The sequence below is a fragment of the Bubalus bubalis genome, chromosome 5 (genome assembly GCF_019923935.1).
Source record: "Bubalus bubalis isolate 160015118507 breed Murrah chromosome 5, NDDB_SH_1, whole genome shotgun sequence".
In the NCBI taxonomy this organism is placed as follows: domain Eukaryota; kingdom Metazoa; phylum Chordata; class Mammalia; order Artiodactyla; family Bovidae; genus Bubalus; species Bubalus bubalis.
In genome coordinates, this window is record NC_059161.1 from 123300051 (window position 1) to 123319995 (window position 19945).

The 19945-nt window shown below is 44.5% G+C and overlaps 1 protein-coding gene across 1 annotated transcript; it reads left to right on the top strand.

The window, feature by feature from the left end:
• Positions 1-420: 420 nt before the first annotated feature.
• On the top strand, positions 421-12230 carry LOC112585276 (phospholipase A and acyltransferase 3-like). The gene is made up of 5 exons (XM_045165905.1): positions 421-460; positions 1326-1487; positions 6870-7138; positions 11490-11598; positions 11990-12230. Exons 1-5 carry the CDS (start codon positions 421-423, stop codon positions 12121-12123), a joined length of 714 nt encoding a protein of 237 aa, XP_045021840.1. The 3' UTR covers positions 12124-12230.
• Positions 12231-19945: the final 7715 nt, after the last annotated feature.

Sequence of the window (19945 nt, forward strand, 5' to 3'; positions counted from 1 at the left end):
CTGTGATGTAATGAGAAATGTATATTTAGTTTTGGTCCTGGGTTCCTGCCACAGAGCTTTTAAAACCCAAATAATTTCCTGAGCAATGGGGAAGAGAGGAATCCATTTCCTCATTCAGAAGAAGCCACTTTCAACCAACCAGTGATCAAAGAGCTGGAAGCAGAATTAATCACCAATGGCCAATGATCTCATCAACCAGGCCTACATAATAAAGCCTCCATAAAACTGCTAAGCTGGGGTGTTGGTGAGCAGAGTTCCTTGGAGTGGGCAAGGATGCTCTGAATCCCCCCCTGCCCCACACCTTGCCCTCTGCATTCCTTTGTTACATATTTTCTAGTAAATGGGTTATCTAGCAAGTAAACTGTTTTCCTGAGTTCTATGAGCTGTTCCAGCAAACCACAGAACCCAAGGAAGGGGGCTATGGGAACCATCAATTTACAGCCAGTTGTTCAGAGCGCAGGTAACAACTTCAACTTGCACCTGGCATCTGAAGCTCAGTCTCCTGGGACTAAGCCTGTGGGGTCTGCACTGACTCTGGGCCGTGAGTGTCAGAACTGAGTTAAACAGTGGGACACCCAGTCAGTGTGCACCGAGGATTGAACTGCTTAGTGTGGGAAACCCACACATCCGGTGTCAGAAGTAGAGGAGTGAGCACAGTGCAGAGAGTTTTCCTTTGCTTGTCACACACGCATGCAAGCACTCTCACCCTCAGGAGGAGCAGCCAGGGGGACATTACTGCCAGAGGCAGACTCCACCTGTCTGCCAGGCTCTGGGTCAGGTAGGGGGAGTGTCTGTGAAATACCATTGCCCCTAGATTTGGCAGCCTCTGCAGGGCCCCCAGGTGGGCAGCTCTAGTCAGATAACCTGTGTGCTTGCCTGACGGTCACTGTGGTGGTCAAGACGATGGCCTGGGAATCACGCAGCCTAGCACTGAGTCCTGCTCACATCTCTCAGGGGCTGGGTGGTTTTGCAAAATCTCCTCCCCATCCCTGAGCCTTGATTTCCTCTTTCATCACATGGGGTTCACAACAGTGCCCACCTCATAGGCGGGTTGTGTGAATTTATTGAACTATTCCTGTAAAACTGCTCAGCAGAGTACTTGGCTCAGACTAAGCATTCAGTAAATAATATACTAGAAAGAGTAACAATAAGGTAGAAGTCCCAGCGAGGTGTGCACTTTGCAAGTAGTAATGACAGGTGGGCAGGCCCATAGTCCCTGGCAGACATGTGAAGTGGGCCGGGCACCAGCATGGCCGGGCAAGCTCGGGAGGACATCCTGGAGAGCTGTGAGATGAAGGTGGCTGAGCTGCTCTCTCTGGACTGAGCCCCACCCTTGGTTCCCAGCTCTCCCATCACCTCTAAAGTCTTCTTCTTGGTTTTGCAGCCCGAACCCCAGCCTGGAGACCTGATTGAAATCTTCCGTGGTTTCTACTCACACTGGGCTGTCTACGTTGGTGGCGGATATGTGGTCCACCTGGCACCGTTACGTAAGGGCACCCAGGACCTCCACTGTGCTGAAGCTGGAAGCAGAGGGAATGGGGGAGCTGTGGGTAACCGGGAACCCCAATATTCCTCCTGCTCCCAACGAGCAGTTGGTTCCTGAGTGCTACAAGAAGACATCTTGGTGTAGGGCCATGGTTTTCAAACTCTGCTCCTTGGAACCCAAGGGGTGTGCAGAGAGATTGAGGTGGGATTCCAAGGGGGCAGTTCTACTGTAATGCAGTTTATATTTTATGACCTTGAATCAAACACATTCACCTTTTAACTTGAATCTTAATTAAATAAATCACTTGGAAAGAGCACAGGTGTTTGGGCAGCAGACGTGACTGTGGATCCAGTTTCATTCTCCATCCTCAGTTTCCTCATCTGTAAACTGAGGTTGAGAATTCTTAACTTGGGGTATTGTTGTGAGCATTCCCCCACTCCCTTTTCCTAAATTATTTAACTGTGGACAAACCTAAATGCAGTAAAATGCACAATATAGTCAAGTGTATAGTCAATGAATTTTTTAAAATGTATCCATCCATGTGACGATGAACAGATCAAGGCCTAGAACATTTCCACGGCCCTTAAAAGCCCCTCATGCCTCTTCAGGACCCTCTCTCCCTCCTGAGAGGCAGCCACTCCTCTAGATCCTCCTGCTTTTTTTGTCTGTTCTAGAACTTTGGGGCAACTCTTGTGTCCAGCTCTTTCACTGGCCCCGTGAAATCACCCATGCTGTTCTTACTTCTCCATTGCTGTATCCTCGGACAATGGGAATCCCTCAATTTGTTAACCACTCTTCTGCTGATTGGCACGGGATGTTTCCAGTTGTAAGCTGCTCTGCATGCAGCTGCTTTGGACATTCTTGGGTGTGTCTTCTGCTGACCTAGGATGGTAGCAAAATCAGTGACCTCATGCTGTATTTATAGAGAAATCAAAGTAACCAGGGTAGATGTCCCACCCCGATCAACAGAACCACCAATCTTGACATCCACAGAATCTTTGCCCTTATTTATAAAGCCACCCCCTGGGTGGACTAGGGCCCTGGACTCCTTCTCTTACTTTCATAAGCATTTTGCCCTCAAATTCCCCCCGCCTTCTGTGTTGTTCCTCTTGCCTTTGAAACCACTGGAATATCTCCCACTGGTAAACAAAGACCCCCTTGATCACACATTCTAACTAACTTCCCATGGGGTAGATCTCTTGTCTGCCATGGCCATTGCTGGCTCCTCACTTCCCATTCTCTCTTCTGTTCCACCAGGGGGTATTTATGCCCCTCCTGGAACAGGTCTTATCAAGGCTTCATCAATATCCTGGTTCCATGCCTTCTTGCTTCTCTGCAGCATTTAGTATGAGTGACCTGTCTCTATGCTCCCTGGCACTGATTTTGTTCCTTTCCCTCTATGCCCTTCCTTGTGGCCTCTTGTGGGAGGGGCGTGGGGTGGGTTCCTCCTCCTCTCCCATATCTCTCATTTTTACTCCTCCCTCATCTGTGCCCTGGATTCTAATACCTTCTATTTGTTGATGTCTCCCTAAGACCACAACCTTAACTTAGGCTTGATCCTGCTCAGCTTCAGACTTGTATAACCTCTTGACTACTTGGCATCTTCACTTAGGTGTCTAACTGGCATGTTGAACTTGACACTTCTCAGATGGAGGGCTCCAGACGACAACACCATTCAGTCACTTGGACCAAAAGTCTACACATCATCCTTGATCCTTTTCACCCTGTATCTAATCCATCAGGAAATCCTATTGGCTTTATCTCCAAAGCAGACCCTCAATCTGATCATTTCTCAGCATCTCCACTGATGTGCCTTGGGTAAGATCCCATGCTCTCTCACCTGATGCTACTGCAGTTCTGCTTGGTCTCTCTGCCTCTTGACCACGATTGTCAGTCCTTCCTTTACTGGGCAGCCAGCATGATCATTCTAAATTATAAATCTGACTATGTCCCTCCTCTACCTAAAATTTCAGCTGGCATTTCCATCACATATAGAAAAATTTCACATCTGTGCTGCGACCTCTGAGCCTGGCATGGTCTGGCCCAGGATGCCTATCTGAGCTTCCTCTTCCTCTTCTCTCCTCTTGGGTCTCCAGTCTTCACTGGCCTCCTGGCAGCCTTCCTTCCTGAGGTCCTTGCTTAAGCTACCCATTCTGCTTGTGATGCTCTTTCCTGGCTCTCACCACAGCTGCCTCCCTTTCATCATTCAAGTCTCAACTCACATGGCCATTCCTGGGCGTGGCCCTCCCCAGCCTCAGCGAGGGCAGCCTCCCCTGGTCATCCTCTCCTGTGTGACTTCACTTAATCTTCCCCACAGCCTTTTCAAAACCTGAAAGTATTTACTTTGTTCTATTTGTTCACTGTCAGTGTCCTTTCACTAGAGTGTATACTAGTTGAGGGCAGGTACGCTGTCAAGTTCATGGAAGGCTTCAGAACTGTGGACAAGGCCTGGCACATAGTAGGGCCTCAGTACTAACTGTGCTGAGTGTGTGTAAATGCTGGACAGGAGACAGGAAAGGCATGACAGGGATCTGGGTAGACAGTGTGATACCCGTCACTGGGTGAGCAATGCTCCTTAAAGGGAAAAGATTCTTCTATCTGCATCTTCCCATTGGAGCTTCACAGGAATCTTGTGAAATAGGTGAGGCAGGGGGACTGACCTCATACTATTGAGAAAATGGTGGAAGTCAGAGCTGGAAGGAAACTTAGAGATCAGCCCAGTACTAATGAGAGCCAACACTTGCTGGGCACTAACCCTACGCCAGGCACTAGTGGAAGCACCTTGCCTAATCTGTTTCTTAAATCCTTGCAGTTCCTCATCCACAGCTGTAGGCAAAGGTGGAACTTATTGGACCTCTTCTACAAGGAACTGGGGACTCAGAGAAGTTAAGCAACTTGTCCACAGTCATATAGCAGAAAGTCACAGTGGTGGGACTCAAACCCTGGCTCTGACTCTATCTCCTGCCTTTGAAACTGATGATCTGCTGTGAAGTCTGAGGTTCCCCAAATTTCAGTCATTGATTATTTGCCATATTCATGTGCCCTTTCTACAATTGTTTAATTGGTATTTTCTTTAATGTTGTTGTTCAGTTGCTCAGTCGTGTCAAACTCATTGTGACCCCCTGGACTGTAGCATACCAGGCTTCTCTGTACTTTACCATCTCCCAGAGTTTGCTCAAACTCATGTCCAATGAGTCAGTGATACCATCCATCCATCTCATCCTCTGACATCCCCTTCTCCTGCCTTCAGTCCTCCTCAGCATCGGGGTCTTTTCCAATGAGTCATATCTTTTGAGCCAGGTGGCCAAAATGTTGGAGCTTCAGCTTCAACATCAGTCTTTCCAGTGAATATTCAGGATTGATTTCCTTTAGGATTGACTGGTTTCATCTCCTTGCAGTCCAAGGAACTCTCAAGAGTCTTCTCCAACACCAAGTGCAAAAGCATCAATTCTTTGGCCCTCAGCCTTTTTTATTGTCCAGCTCTCACATCCATACATGACTACATGGACCTTTGTCAGTGAAGTAATGTCTCTGCTTTTTAATATGCTGTCTAGGAGAAGGCAATGGCACCCCACTCCAGTACTCCTGCCTGGAAAATCCCATGGACGGAGGAGCCTGGTAGGCTGCAGTCCATGGGTTCGCTAAGAGTCAGACACGATTGCCCAACTTCACTTTCACTTTTCACTTTCATGCATTGGAGAAGGAAATGGCAACCCACTCCAGTGTTCTTGCCTGGAGAATCACAGGGACGGGTGGGCTGCCGTCTCTGGGGTTGCACAGAGTCGGACACGACTGAAGTGACTTAGCAGCAGCAGCAGCAGGTTTGTCATAGCTTTTCTTCCAAAGAGCAGCCGTCTTTTAATTTCATGGCTGCAGTGACCATACACAGTGATTTTGGAGCCCAAGAAAACAGTCTCTCATGACTAACTTTAAAAAGAAAAATAATTCCTTTAAATGGAGCCTTAAATTCCTAAATTGATGTGTGTTCATGAATCCATCTTAGCTTGTATTTGTGGATTCCCAGCGTTGGCTCAGCTAAGTTAAGTGACTTGTCAAGACCATGCAGTGATGGAACCAGAATCAGCACACATTGCTTCTGCCTCTGAACCTGCACACACTCTCACCAGGGTGGCACCCAGCGTGTGGAGTGTAAGGAAGCCCTCACTGTTGGGTGTCAACTCTGAACTTGCACCTCTGGAGCTGGAACCTCCTGAAATTCTATGCCCCAGGCACCTTGCTTGCCTCTCCCCAGTCCCAGCCTCCTACCTGCCCGCCGAGCAGCTGAAGGTGGATGGGTCTCCAGAGCTCCCCTGATCCAGTCCCCACGCTGACCCTTTCAATAGACTAGGGGCTCAAATACAGCATCATCTTCTATTTACCTCATTGAATCCATTAAGCACCTCCTGCCCTACGAGGAGGAAATCTGAATTCCTCTGATTTTCCAAATCTCATAGTTGTTCTCTGGGCAGAGGGGTTCAGATCTCTGGAAAGCTGAGCAGAACAGGACCTGCACTCTGATCAGAACCTCTGGCCATTGCTCGTTGTTGTCACATGGCATCACAGTGCAACATGTGTCCTGCCCCATGTAACGAGATGCTTCCCCTCCTGGGAGAGACCTGGGGGTTCGCGATCATGGTAGGGCCACAGAGGCTCTCTGAGGGACATGAGTCTCTGATGTGATGTTCCACGGGGTCCACCTCTTTAATGCAAGCCCAGTTTTCAGTCATCATACCCTCCCTACATGATATAAGCTGGTGACCTCAACAGGGATCTCTGTGCAGGCACCAGCTTTCGCTCCATACCATCCTGGCCCCTGTATTGACCCCAGATCCCTTTCTTCAAGGCAGCTTTATTTCTGGAACTCTGTTGCACCTTCCAGCCCCTCAGCATTGACCAGGGCTGTGCGAATGTACCCCTCCTTGACTTCCCTGGTGTCACTCCTCTGGGAGCAGCTGTGGGGTTTTGATCCCTTTATTCCCAGAAGGATGGAATCCCCTTCTGCAAATCCATTCAACTTTTCTGCAGTAATCAGCTTTGTGTGTGTCAGAAAAGTGGAGCCTTGGCAGGGTCACAAAAAATTCACACTCTATTCCCCTAGGGAGGTGGGTGTGCTCAGGGCCCATACTGCACAATCAAGAGGACCCCTGAAGTGTACAGGGTGTACAAGGCCAGCTTCTCTGTGTTAAAAAAAAATCACAACAAATCATAGGATTTTACTCCTCCTTATTTCAGATAAGAAAACCAGGGACCAGAGACCACAAGGGTCTTATCCAAAGCCACATAGCTCTGACCCTGACTCATCTGCTCATCCCATTGTGGATGTGGTGGATGCTAGGCTCCCGCCAGCCCAAGACCAATCATGTTCCTCATTCTGAATCCACAGGGAAAATTTCTGGAACTGGTTGGTCCAGTATCATGTCTTCAGCAGCCGGCAAGGCCATAGTAAAGATGGAACGACTATGTGATGTGGTTGGGAAAGATCGGTACAAGGTCAACAACAAGCACGATGACAAGTACAACCCATTCCCTCCCAGCAAAATCGTCCAGCTGGCAGAGAAGCTGGTGGGCTGCGAATTGTGCTACCATCTGATCTGCAAGAACTGCGAGCATTTCGTCAATGAGCTGCGCTACGGGGTCTCCCGCAGCGACCAGGTCGGTCCTCAGTGTGTCCCTAGCTCCATGGTCTCTTATATTTTAATTTCTCTGCTGCTTCTCACACTCAGGTAGGCCACATGCCCCAGAAGTTGCCTTAAGATATATAGGATAACGGTGACAACAGTTAGCTCTACATGCCAGGCTTGAACTTGAATTGGTTGCTGTATGAGTTCCTGTGGCTGCTGTAACAACTGGCCAGAAATTCAGTGGCTTAACAGAACACAAATGTATTGTCTTATAGTTCTGGAGGTCAGAAGTCTGAAACAGGTCTCACAGGGTTAAAATCAAGGTGTCAGCAAGGCTGTGTTATTTTCTAGAGGATCTCACACAGAACCTGTTTTCTAGTGTTTTCCAGCTTCAAGAGGCTGCCTGCATTTCTTGGCTTGTGTTCTCTTTCGTCTTCAAAGTTAGAAATGGCTGGTTGAGTCTCTCTCCCATTGTATCACTATGATACTGACTCTACTCCTTCCCACTTCCATCAGAAACTTTGTGATCACATTGGGCTTACTGGAAATCCAGAATAATCTTCCTATTCTAAGGTAAATTGATTAGCAGCCTTATTTCTATCTGCAATCTTAATTCTCTCTCTCCATGTAGCATAATGTATTTATGAGTATTAGGAATGAGGACACATTATGGGATTAAGACCTAGACATCTTTGGGGGATATTCTTCTGCCTACCAGTTACTCTTTACACTGGGTACAGTTATTGTCCTGGGAGCTCCTCTTGCTGTTATTCTAGAAATATTTCCCTCTCTTGTCTCCTGCAACAGAGCACCATCTTCCAATCTCATGTCCTCTTTCTTGGTTTGTTGTTAGTGTTGAATAGCTAAATTGTGTCTGACTCTTTTCCAACACCATGGACTTTAGCCCTCTAGGCTCCTCTGCCCATGAGATTTCCCAGGCAAGAATACTGGAGGGGGTTCCGTTTCCTTCTCCAGAGGATCTTCCCAATCCAGGGACCAAACCCATGTCTCCTGCTTTGGCAGGTGGATTCTTTACCAATGAGTCACCTGGGAAGCCCTGTCTTGGTTTACACAGTTCTTGTGGTGGAAACTCCTTCAGCAGCTTCCTAAAAAAGGATGCATGGAAGGAGAATTTTTTTGAGATCCTGTATGTCTGAATTATTTTTCAATTTACCCTCCCACTTGATTTAATAGTCTGTATAGGTATAGAATTCCAGGGCTTCTCCTGTAGCTCAACTGGTAAAGAATCCTCCTGAAATGCAGAAGACCCTGGTTTGATTCCTGGGTCAGGAAGATCCCCTGGAAAAGGGATAGACAACCTACTGCAGTATTCTTGGGCTTCCCTGGTGGCTCAGACAGGAAAGAATCTGCCTACAATGTGGGAAACCTGGGTTCAATCCCTGGGTTGGGAAGATCCCCTGGAGGAGGAGGGCATGGCAATCCACTCTAGAATTCTTGCTTGGAGATTCTCCATGGACAGAGGAGCCTTGTGGGCTATCGTCCATAAGGTCGCAAAGAGTCGGACATGACTGAGCAGCTAAGCACATAGGTATGTAATTCTAGGTTAGAAATTGTTTTACTTTAAGATTTTGAAGGCATTCTTCCATTGTCTTCTTGCTTCCAGCATTGCTATGTTGAAATCTAAAGTAATTCTGATTCCTGATCTTTTCTCGGTTTCCTGTTTTTCCCTCCTGCTCTAGAAGACGTAATGTCTTGTCTTTACCCAGTGTTCTAAAATCTCACACGAATGTGCCTTGGCATAGGTCTGCTTTTATCCTCAAAGCACCATTTCAATCTGAAAACATATATCCTTTGGTCCTAGTAAATTTTCATGAGTTATTTCACTCTTGCTTCCCCACCTGTGAGTTTCCTCTAGTCCCTCTTTTTGGAAAGTTTATTATTCAAATGTTATACTGACCGGATTATTTCTTTATTTTTACCTTTGGAAGCTGTTTTCTATCACTTCATCTTTTCTGCTGTTCCTTCTGAGAGATTTCCCCAACTTTATCTCTAAAATGTCTATTGAGTTTGTAATGTTCATCATATTTTTATTTTCTGAGAATTGCTTTTTTTTCTCTCAACATTCCCTTATTTATAATAGCACTGTGTTCTTCTTTATTATTGTTGTTGTTTAGTCTCTAAGTCATATTTGATTCTTTTGCAGCCCCATGGGCCATAGCCCACCAGGTGCCTCTGTCCGTGGGATTTCCCAGGCAAGAATCCTGGAGTGCCTTTTCCAGGGGATCTTCCCAACCTAGGGATGCTGAATTGCCAGGTGGATTCTTTACCACTGAGCCACCAGGAAGTCCCTCTTCTTTACTGTATACATTCTATTCTCTAGAGACAGTTTTTAAAAAGATGTTGTCTTTTCTTTCTCCAGATTGCCTTTTCCTTTTTGTTTTGCTCTCTGTTTTCTATTTCAGAGGTCCTGCTAGATGTCTTGGAGAAGGCAATGGCACCCCACTCCAGTACTCTTGCTTGGAAAATCCCATGGATGGAGGAGCCTGGTAGGCTGCACTCCACAGAGTTGCGAAGAGTTGGACATAACTGAGCGACTTCACTTTCACTTTTCACTTTCATGCCTTGGAGAAGGAAATGGCACCCCACTCCAGTGTTCTTGCCTGGAGAATCCCAGGGACGGGGGAGCCTGGTGGGCTTCCATCTATGGGTCGCACAGAGTCAGACACACTGAAGTGACTTAGCAGCAGCAGCTAGATGTCTGGTACATCTGGATTGTGGGCTCATGATTAAAAGTGGGGGGCTTGAGGAGTGAGCTCAGAGGGGACAGTGGCTTGTTGACTTTGAGTTTCACTTCATAGTAGACTGGGAACCCTCATATTGGTACCTTTCATTGTTTCCACTTGGGCCAGTTTGATTCCCCACAAGAGTTTTCCTGACTCTTATGTAGAGGGTAAAGTACTGGAAGCAGAGGGGACGGGAAGGCCAAGAGTCTCCATTTAGCATATTTATGGCTCTCAATCCCTTTTTGGAAGTATGATACCCACACCCTCACATGTGCTTCTGTTTACAGACCCCAAATCTTCCGATTTTCATTGCGGTTAGGGAGCGGCCTCAGGTCTCTCTCTCTTTCACCCACTTCCAGAAGTACCTGGGGATGTCAATTTGTGATCTTTTTCGGGGATTCTGTTGTACACAGTTAGTCCCCGACATATAAACATTCAAGTTTTGAACTTTCAAAGATGCAAACTGGTGTCCCAGCAAAGTCAGGAATGAGTGGCATTGAAGCGTGCCCTCCATCTCCTATTGCTGACAATCCTTCAGTTCCACCATCTCCCACCTCCTCTCCGTCCTCCATTCAGTAACTCTTCTTGCTTGTTCACGTGACACCAGCCCCTGTATGCCAGCTGTTGTTCTTCACTACTGTACTTTTCAACGTACTATACTGTAAGATTAAAAATATATCAGAGGGCCACCCCTGGTGGTCCCAGCAGTAAAGAATTCACCTGCCAATGCAGGGGACACAGGTTCGATCCCTGGTCCAGGAGGATTCCGTGTGCCACAACTGCTGAGCCCTAAACTACTGAGCTCAAGTTCTAGAGCCTATGCTCCACAACAAAGAGGAGTCCCCACTTCCTGCAACTCGAGAAAGTTTGAACACAGCAATGAAGACCCATTGCAGCCAAAAATAAGTGAATAATTTTTTTTTAATGTATGTGAACCCTATTAAAAGGATGGCTCAGAAAGAATCCGTGTTCAATACAGGAGACTGGGGTTCGATCCCTGGGTTAGGAAGTCTCCCTTGAGAAGGGAGTGGCAACCTACTCCAGTGTTCTTGCCTGGAGAATTCCATGGACAGAGAAGCCTGGCAGGCTGCAGTCCATGAGGTCCCAAAGAATCAGACACTACTGAGCAACTTTCAATAAGTATCTTTGTGATAATAAAGAATTTAAGTTGAAGTAAAAAAAAAATGTGTTCTTTATTCTTTGTTTTTGTTTTTTATGTACTTTTTTTGTGTGAAAAGTATTATAAATCTTTTACAGTACAGCACTGTATAGTTGATTGTGTTACTTGGGTCCCTAAGCTAACTTTGTTGAACTTACAAACAAATTGGACTTAAGAACGTGCTCTCAGAACTGACCTGGTTACTATGTAGGGGACTTAATGTATTTAGGATTAATATTCAGCTTTTTCACAGCTGCCTTAGCCTTTAGTGTTCTCTGAGTCCTAGTGGAATTATGCCTAAAACTAATGTCTTACTTTATTTTTATTTGGAGTTCAGGAAGGAGTGAAATTTGATACATGTTCTGTATTTACACTGAAACTTACTCTTACTTTTGCTGGGGTTTTTTTTTTCTAATACAAGCAATATAAGTAAGATATCTTGATAATTTAAACTATAACATCACCACTCTTTTTCATAGGTGAGTCATGTATTGAAGAAAGTGCAGACAGCACTTGGAGCCTTAGCAGGTCGGGGCGCTGGGGATACAGCAAAGTTGAAGACAAGTGAGGTCTCTGCTAAGGACTCAGGTCAGAGTTCATTGAGGTTCAATAGCAATTCCTCTTCAACTTTATACGTATCTCAAGAGCTCCCTGTTGAACAGCCAGGATTTCAACCATCTGGCTTCATCTCTCTGTCCTTTCCACAGTCAACCTTTGGGGATCTGCTTTAAAAACCCACAGGCTGAAGGGAACTTCCCTCATGGAGCCTGTGTATGACATTGGCCAGCTTCCCCATTCACAAATTCCTTCCTCATGCTGCCCTCCTCTCTGCACTTCCCAGCCAATATTTGTTGACTCCTGAGTTTGTCAAGGAGGCTATGAGGCACATGAAGCTCCCTGAGCTGGACATCCTTGTTGAATGTACAGTCTGTACTCAGCTTACTGACACAGAGTCTGATCACTCTCCTCTCTCTTGCAGGTCATAGATGCTGTCCCAGAAGCTATCATCATGGAACCGCACCTGTTATACACAATCACTGCAACCATCTGGGTCTGGATAAAACTTTCTCAGTCTTGAGGCATTCTTTTTATCTATTCTCAGCAGCCAGTTGAAAGGTATATAATGCCTTGCTTAAACTAGTGAGGGGGGCACTCTTTCTACCCCACTTCTGATATCTATGTCAGAAGCTTTCTCTATCCTTTTACCTTAAATAAAAATCTTTGCTGCACAAAACTCTGAGTGAGTGAGACTGCATCTTTGGTCCTGGAGTTAAATCTTCTCCTTTGGAGACCACAAATTTGACACCAAACACCATAAGCTATCAGTTTCTGGTTTGGTTTGTGGATTTCATTTTTTCTTACAATAATAAAAACAAAACCCAGTAAGGGAAGATTTTATTGGGGGACATGCATCAAGAACTGCCTGGCATGAAGGCTGTTGAGGGTGCAGCGAGGCTGTGCTCCTGCTGATGCCAGGCTGTGCTCTGGCTCTTTGGTGATTTTCTCTCACTTTCGAATTGTGGGCTGTGTTCTTTGCCTGCAGGAAACAAGGTCCAGCTCTGGTTATCTCAAGTAATGGGTGTTTCCAGTTGTGTAGGAAGAGGTCAGCAGCAAGAGAGACCGACACACCTGACTGATACGCAAAAACAGGAACCAAGGGAAACCAGGACCCTTGACCTGGAACTAGACCCAGGCCGGCTTCCTGGAGTCAGCAGCTGGAGTCTGTACATGTCCAGTGGGGCTCAAACCAAACCAAACCACAGCCATAATGAAAATTATATGCTCTGGCCAATTCTGTTTAAAACCTCCCCTGCTCTCCACAGCTTTTCTCTGCCTTACCACTTCCAGCCCACAGTGATTCTGCATCCTCTCGTCTTGGGGCTTGTCACGGCCCGCAAGTCTCTGATCCCACACCCACTCCTGTGGCTTCTCTTCCCATATCCGCTCAGCGCCATCTCTACCCGTGGCCTGAGAAGAGCTCCTAGCACAATCTCCTGAGAGAGAATCTGATTGGCTCCCTCACCACACTGAGCTGTCTACTGATTGGTTGACTGCCATTGGGTCAAGTGGCCCCACTAGATCAATCACCTCTGCCCAGTGGAGCCAAGTCACACGGTATAAGACTGCCTCGGACCTTATGGAGTGTGGGTGTGGATGGTCCTATACCTGACTTGCGTGGTGCTGAGGCCTCTGGGGAGGGGTTATGGCAGGAGGTATGACCATTCCCGGTTGGACCCTTGAGATTTGCTGCTATCACTCACTGGGCTTGGCAGATGTTCAAAGTGACCATTTTCCTGAAAAGAGCTTTCATGCGTTCCTCAGAAGCACCCTGATGGGGCCAATTTGTCCTTCAGCCCACAGGACAAGTCTTCTCCTCCATCTAGTTGCCAGTGTTTCCTTGATCAGCTCCGCTTGTATAGGGACCATCTGTCTGTGGAATCCTGGACAGAACTTATAAATGGCCCCTTGCCAGCTCCCTCCTGCTTGGACCATATCTGGCCTAGGATAAGCTTGTGCCTTTTTAAGCCCCAGTGTTGATAAAGAATAATTTTTGCCCAGTGTAGCTTTTTTTTTTTCTTTTTTGGTTCAGGCCTATTGATGTAACATGTCATGCCAGCTCTCAAGCTCCCCAAACCCAAGAGACACAGGCCAAACATAAAAGGGTGGGTATCTTAGAGCCCCTTCTCTCACATGGGGTGGAATGTGATGTGGACACATAGACATAAACCTCCAAACTATGAAGGAAAAAAGGAATGAGGAAAAATAAACACAAGAAAGCAAATCAAAACACCCAGTTCAATTTAAAAATAGATAAAACACAAAAACTGTTAGTGGGTAGAAATAACCAGATAAGATGGAAGAGCTAATTCCAAATGTATTAGTCATGAACATAAATAGTAATGGATTAAAGTTGCCAAAATTGCCAAGCAAAAGCAAACATTACACTGGATTAGAAAACTAACCAGGGAATACTGTTTACAGCAGATAAAATGAAATATAAGAACACAAATTAAAATGATGGACATTTTACATGACAACTCATCTGATGTCTTTAAAATGTTAATGTTATCAAGAAGAAAAATTGAGAGTGTGTATAAATTGTCCTAGACGGAAAAACATGTTGGAGGCAAAACAATTAAGTGTGAAAAATGATTATAAAAGCAATCTGGAATAACTGGGGAAATTTAAATATAGAATGAGTATTTTACAATATTAAGAAATTATGAATTTTATTAAATGTGATAGGCATGAAATTTTATGTAAAGCACATGATCCAGTTTAAAAATAGATGCAGATAAAGCAAATTATGACAAAAAATAAATTTTTAATCCATGCACTGGGTATACGAATAGTCATTGTACTAGTCTTTCTAGTATTTTGTGTATATTAAAATTTTCACATAAAACATCTTAAAAATTTCTGAAATTTGAACTTGAAAATTTAAATAAAATTTTCAAAATTGTTTCAATAAATTATATAATTATTTTTAATTACAAGAAGATATGCTATGCAAGTACTAACTAAAAATCGCTTAATTCGTAACACTAATTAGTAATACTAAATAGCTAAAAGCTTGTATAGCACTTTCATATCTTATATATCAGCTTTAAAGCAAAAATGATTACTAGACAGAAAGAGGATGAAAAGTGTGGCATAATAAGAAATACACTTGGTCTTTGTCCTTGGTTCTGGGCCAGAGCACTTAAAACCCTCAGAATTTCCCAAGTGATAGGCTTTTCTTTTGCTATTTCTAAGGAACCCCTTTGATCAACCTGAGTTTGTGCTAATGGGGTGACTTAGACCCTAAGATAGCCTTAGGATGGGGCTGGTCATCGGAAAGACCCAGTGATTAGAGGGTTGGAAATTTCAGGCTACAGATCTTTAAGAAGGGAACGTGGGAGGGGGTGCTGAAGATTAAGCTCTATAAAAACTGTTCAGCGAGGAGACTTGAACTTCCTGGTGGTGAACATACCAAGGTATCTGGAGAGTGGCTGCCTGAAGAGGACAGGGAAGCTGCTTGCCTCCTCTGCCCCCACGCCTTGCTCTATGCATCTCTTCCACTTAGTGGTTCCTGAGTTGTATCCATTACAATAAATCACTAAACATAATTAAAGTGCTTTCCTGACTTCTGTGAGCTCCTCTAGTAAATTATTGAACCATCGGAGGGGTTGTGGGAACCTGTGATTTTTAATCCATTCACAGAAATACATGTGGCCTGGGACTTGCAAGTGGTGAACAGCATCTGAAGGTGAAGGAGGGCAGTCAGGGTGCTGAGCACTGACACTGCGAGGTCTGTGGTTAGTGTCAAAATCGAACTGACTTGTTGAGCAACCAGTTGGTGGCTGGAACTCGGAGAATTAGTGGCTGGTGTTAAAAAATACTCCACAACAATTCTGATAAAAGTTGCAATGCGGTAGAAAAGTACAATAATTCTAAAAATGTGTGCATCCAATAAAAGTCCTCAAATAGGTATTGAAATGTTAGCCTGTTGCAAGGGGAAAATAACAAATTCACCATGACAGTGGGAGATCTACAGACACCTCTCTCAAGAACTGATAAATTAAGGGTACACAAAAATCAGTAAGGATACAGAAGCTTTGAAGAAGTTACCTACACGCTGGTTTAATGAACACATACAGTACAATTGTGGAATACAGATTCTTTTTGACCACACACAAAGGAATGCTCATGAAACTGACCATGTTCTTGACCTTGAAGCAAGTCTGAACAAATTTCAAGGAACCGGTAAGACAAAGATTGTTTTTTCTAACCATAAGGCAATTAAGTTAGAAATCAATAACAAAGAGATAGCTAGAAAAATCCTATACTTTAAAACATTTTAGAACACACTGTTCGATAAATTATGAGTCAGAGAAGGAAACACGATGAAAACTAGATAATATTTAGAACTAGATGATAACAAAAATATTAAGATATCAGTATTTGGGTTATTCCACTAAAGAGATACCTAGAAAGGAATTTATACCATGAATTCTAACATTAAGAAATAAAAAGGTACAAATTAATGAGTTAATCAATGCAAAGAAATAGAGGGAAACAATAGAACAGGAAAGACTAGAGATCTCTTCAAGAAAATTAGAGATACCAAGGAAACATTTCATGCAAAGATGAGCTCAATAAAGGACAAAAGTGGTATGGGCCTAACAGAAGCAAAAGATACTAAGAAGAGGTGGCAAGAATACACAGAAAAACTGTACAAAAAAAGATGTTCATGATCCAGATAATCACGGTGATGTGATCACTGACCTAGAGCCAGACATTCTGGAATGTGAAGTCAAGTGGGCCATAGGAAGCATCACTACAAACAAAGCTAGTGGAGGTGATGGAATACCAGTTGAGCTATTTCAAATCCTGAAAGATGATGCTGTGAAAGTGCTACACTCAATATGCCAGCAAAATTGGTAAACTCAGCAGTGGCCACAGGACTGGAAAAGAAGAGTTTTCATTCCAATCCCAAAGAAAGGCAATGTCAAAGAATGCTCAAACTACTACACAATTGCACTCATCTCACATTCTAGTAAAGTCATGCTCAAAATTCTCCAAGCCGGGCTTCAGCGAAAAGTGAACCGTGAACTTCCAGGTGTTCAAGCTGAAAGTTAGAGAAGGCAGAGGAACCAGAAATCAAATTGCCAACATCCATTGGATCATAGAAAAAGCAAGAGAATAACAGAAAAATATCTATTTCTGTTTTATTGACTATGCCAAAGACTTTGACTGTGTGGATCACAATAAACTGTGGAAAATTCTAAAAGAGATGGGAATACCAGACCGCCTGACCTGCCTCTTGAGAAATCTGTATGCAGGTCAGGAAGCAATAGTTAGAACTGGACATGGAACAACAGACTGGTTGCAAATAGGAAAAGGAGTACATCAAGGCTGTATATTGTCACCCTGCTTATTTAACTTATATGCAGAGTACATCATGAGAAATGCTGGACTGGAAGAAGCACAAGCTAGAATCAAGAGTGCTGGGAGAAATATCAATAACCTCAGATATGAAGATGACACCACCCTTATGGCAGAAAGTGAAGAACTAAAGAGCCTCTTGATGAAAGTGAAAGAGGACAGTGAAAAAGTTGGCTTAAAGCTCAACATTCAGAAAACTAAGAACATGGCATCCAGTCCCATCACTTCATGGCAAATAAATGGGGAAACAGTGGAAACAGTGGCTGACTTTATCTTTCTGGGCTGCAAAATCACTGCAGATGATGACTGCAGCCATGATATTTAAAGACACTTACTGCTTGGAAGCAAAGTTATGACCAACCTACACAGCATATTAAAAAGCAGAGACATTACTTTGCCAACAAAGGTCCATCTAGTCAAGGCTATGGTTTTTCCTGTGGTCATGTATGGATGTGAGAGTTGGACTGTGAAGAAGGCTGAGTGCCGAAGAATTGATGCTTTTGAACTGTGGTGTTGGAGAAGACTCTTGAGAGTCCCTTGGACTGCAAGGAGATCCAACCAGTCCATTCTGAAGGAGATCAGCCCTGGGTGTTCTTTGGAAGGAATGATGCTAAAGCTGAAACTCTAGTACTTTGGCCACCTCATGTGAAGAGTTGACTCATTGGAAAAGACTCTGATGCTGGGAGCTATTTGGGGCAGGAGGAGAAGGGGACGACAGAGGATGAGAGGCTGGATGGCATCACTGACTCGATGGACATGAGTCTGAGTGAACTCCGAGAGTTGGTGATGGACAGGGAGGCCTGGCGTGCTGCGATTTACGGGGTCACAAAGAGTCGGACACGACTGAGCAACTGAACTGAACTGAAGTGAATGTACCACGTGGTGATTATGGCAAGAACACTGGAGTGGGTTGCCATTTCCTTCTCCAATGCATGAAAGTGAAAACTGAACATGAACTCGCTCAGTCGTGTCTGACTCTTAGTGACCCCAGGGACTGCAGCCTACCAGGCTCCTCCACCCATGGGATTTTCCAGGCAAGAGTACTGGAGTTGGGTGCCATTGCCTTCTCCTATAGCTAAAATACTGCATTGCATATTTGAAAGTTTCTAGGAGTAGATCTTAAAAGTGCTCATCACAAGAAAAAGAAAAGTTTCTATGTATGATGACAGATGTTAACCAGATTTGTTGTAGCGATCATTTGCAATATATCCAAATATCAAATCATTGTGTTGTGCTCCTGAAACTAAGATAAACTAAGACAATGTTGTATGTTAATTATACCTTTAAAAGACTGGAAAAAAACAAAGAAGATAGAAGCAGAAGGGAAAAAATAGGAAGTAAGTAAAAAGATATGAACCAAAAGAAATGAATCAAAATAAGCAACAAAAGAGAATGCACAAGTTAATGTATTAGGGGGAAATGGAGATATAACTACAGATGCTAAAGAGATCAAACAACAAGAAATCAATAAATAACTTGAAGACAATAAATTAGTAAATGTGGATATAATTAATACATTCTAAGGAAAACATGTTATCAAAATTGAATCCAGGATGAATCCAAAAAATCTAAGCAGCTCTATTACCATTAAAGGAATTAAAAACAAACTCTGTTGGTGGTGATTTCCTTGTTGGTCTGCAGCTCTGGCTCAGAGGGGCGCAGGTACAAGCTGAGACCTGAGGGTCCAGGTTGGGTGGGGAGCACTCCTGCGGGCAGTCCTGAGAAGGCAGGAATGGTGGGCTCAGGGAGCCCAGCCCCACCTCCTCAGTCACGCTGTCCGTATCAGTGGGACCAGGAGCGTGGTTCACAGAGGTGGGCCCGGGTGGGCTGTCAGAAGGCATCCTTGTCCCCCCTCATCTTCCATCGCAGCAGCCCCTCTGCTTTCCCTCCATCCCTTTATCCTCCTCCACGTAGTCCTTCTCCCTTCTGGCTCAAAAATATCCATACTCCCTGAGTGCTCACCACAGCCTGCAGTGTGAGAAAGGCTTTTATTTAGCTTTTGAAACAACCCTGTGATGTAGGAATGTGTGCGTGAGTGCTCAGTTGCTCAGTCGTGACAACTCTTTGCAACCTCAGGGATTGTAGCCCACCAGAGTCCTCTGTACATGGGATTCTCCAGGCAAGAATACTGGAATGGGTATACACTTCTTCCTCCAAGGGATCTTCCCGACCCAGGGATCGAACCCACATCTCTTGTGTCTCCTGCATTTGCAGGCAGATTCTTTACCGCCGAGCCACCACGGAAGCTGTGAAGTAGGACTAATTACTCCCAAGTTCACACTCGAGGGCACGAAGGCTGTGGTAAAGGAACTTCTCTAAGAGGCAGAGCAGGAATCTGACCCTAGGAGACTCTGACTCCAAAGCCCGAACTTGAAAAACAATTCGTTTCTTTAATTTCACAAGTAACATGTAAATACATTTTCCTTGTTAACCATAACAACACCACAAAAAAACCAAACCAAAGTCCAATCAAAACTGTCAGCATTAAGGCTGAAATCCCTTTCCACCATCGTCTCCTATATAGACAGTTTCTCCTTTAGACAGCTGGGTGTGTGCCCTTCCAGAGAACTTTTCTACTCATTTGCATACATAAGTATGGCTACCTTTTCAGTGTTGTATTATGACTTTAGATTTTGCTGCAGGTTTTCATCTGGTTCCCTGAGTATAGCTCATTTAAGAAATGATCGATTGGATCTTTTCCTTTGTTTATCAAATGATATGGTGAGTCTTTCATACATTCAAAGGTGACAAATAAATTTAAAAATATCATTATGAGCACATAGATTTCAATATATTGGATACGTTTCAATCTATGTGTAGCTATTCTTTTTAATGTGTAAACTGTCGCAGCTTTGGCCAAGTTGAGTCTTGACTCCCATAATCAAAGGCTTTGCTCTCAGCCATGTCTCCCCACTAGTCAGCTGGCATCCTCTGCCCACAGCAGTCGCTCAGCCCCCTGGTCAGGGTGTGGCTCAGCCAGGTCACAGGGAACTGTGGTGCTGGCTGA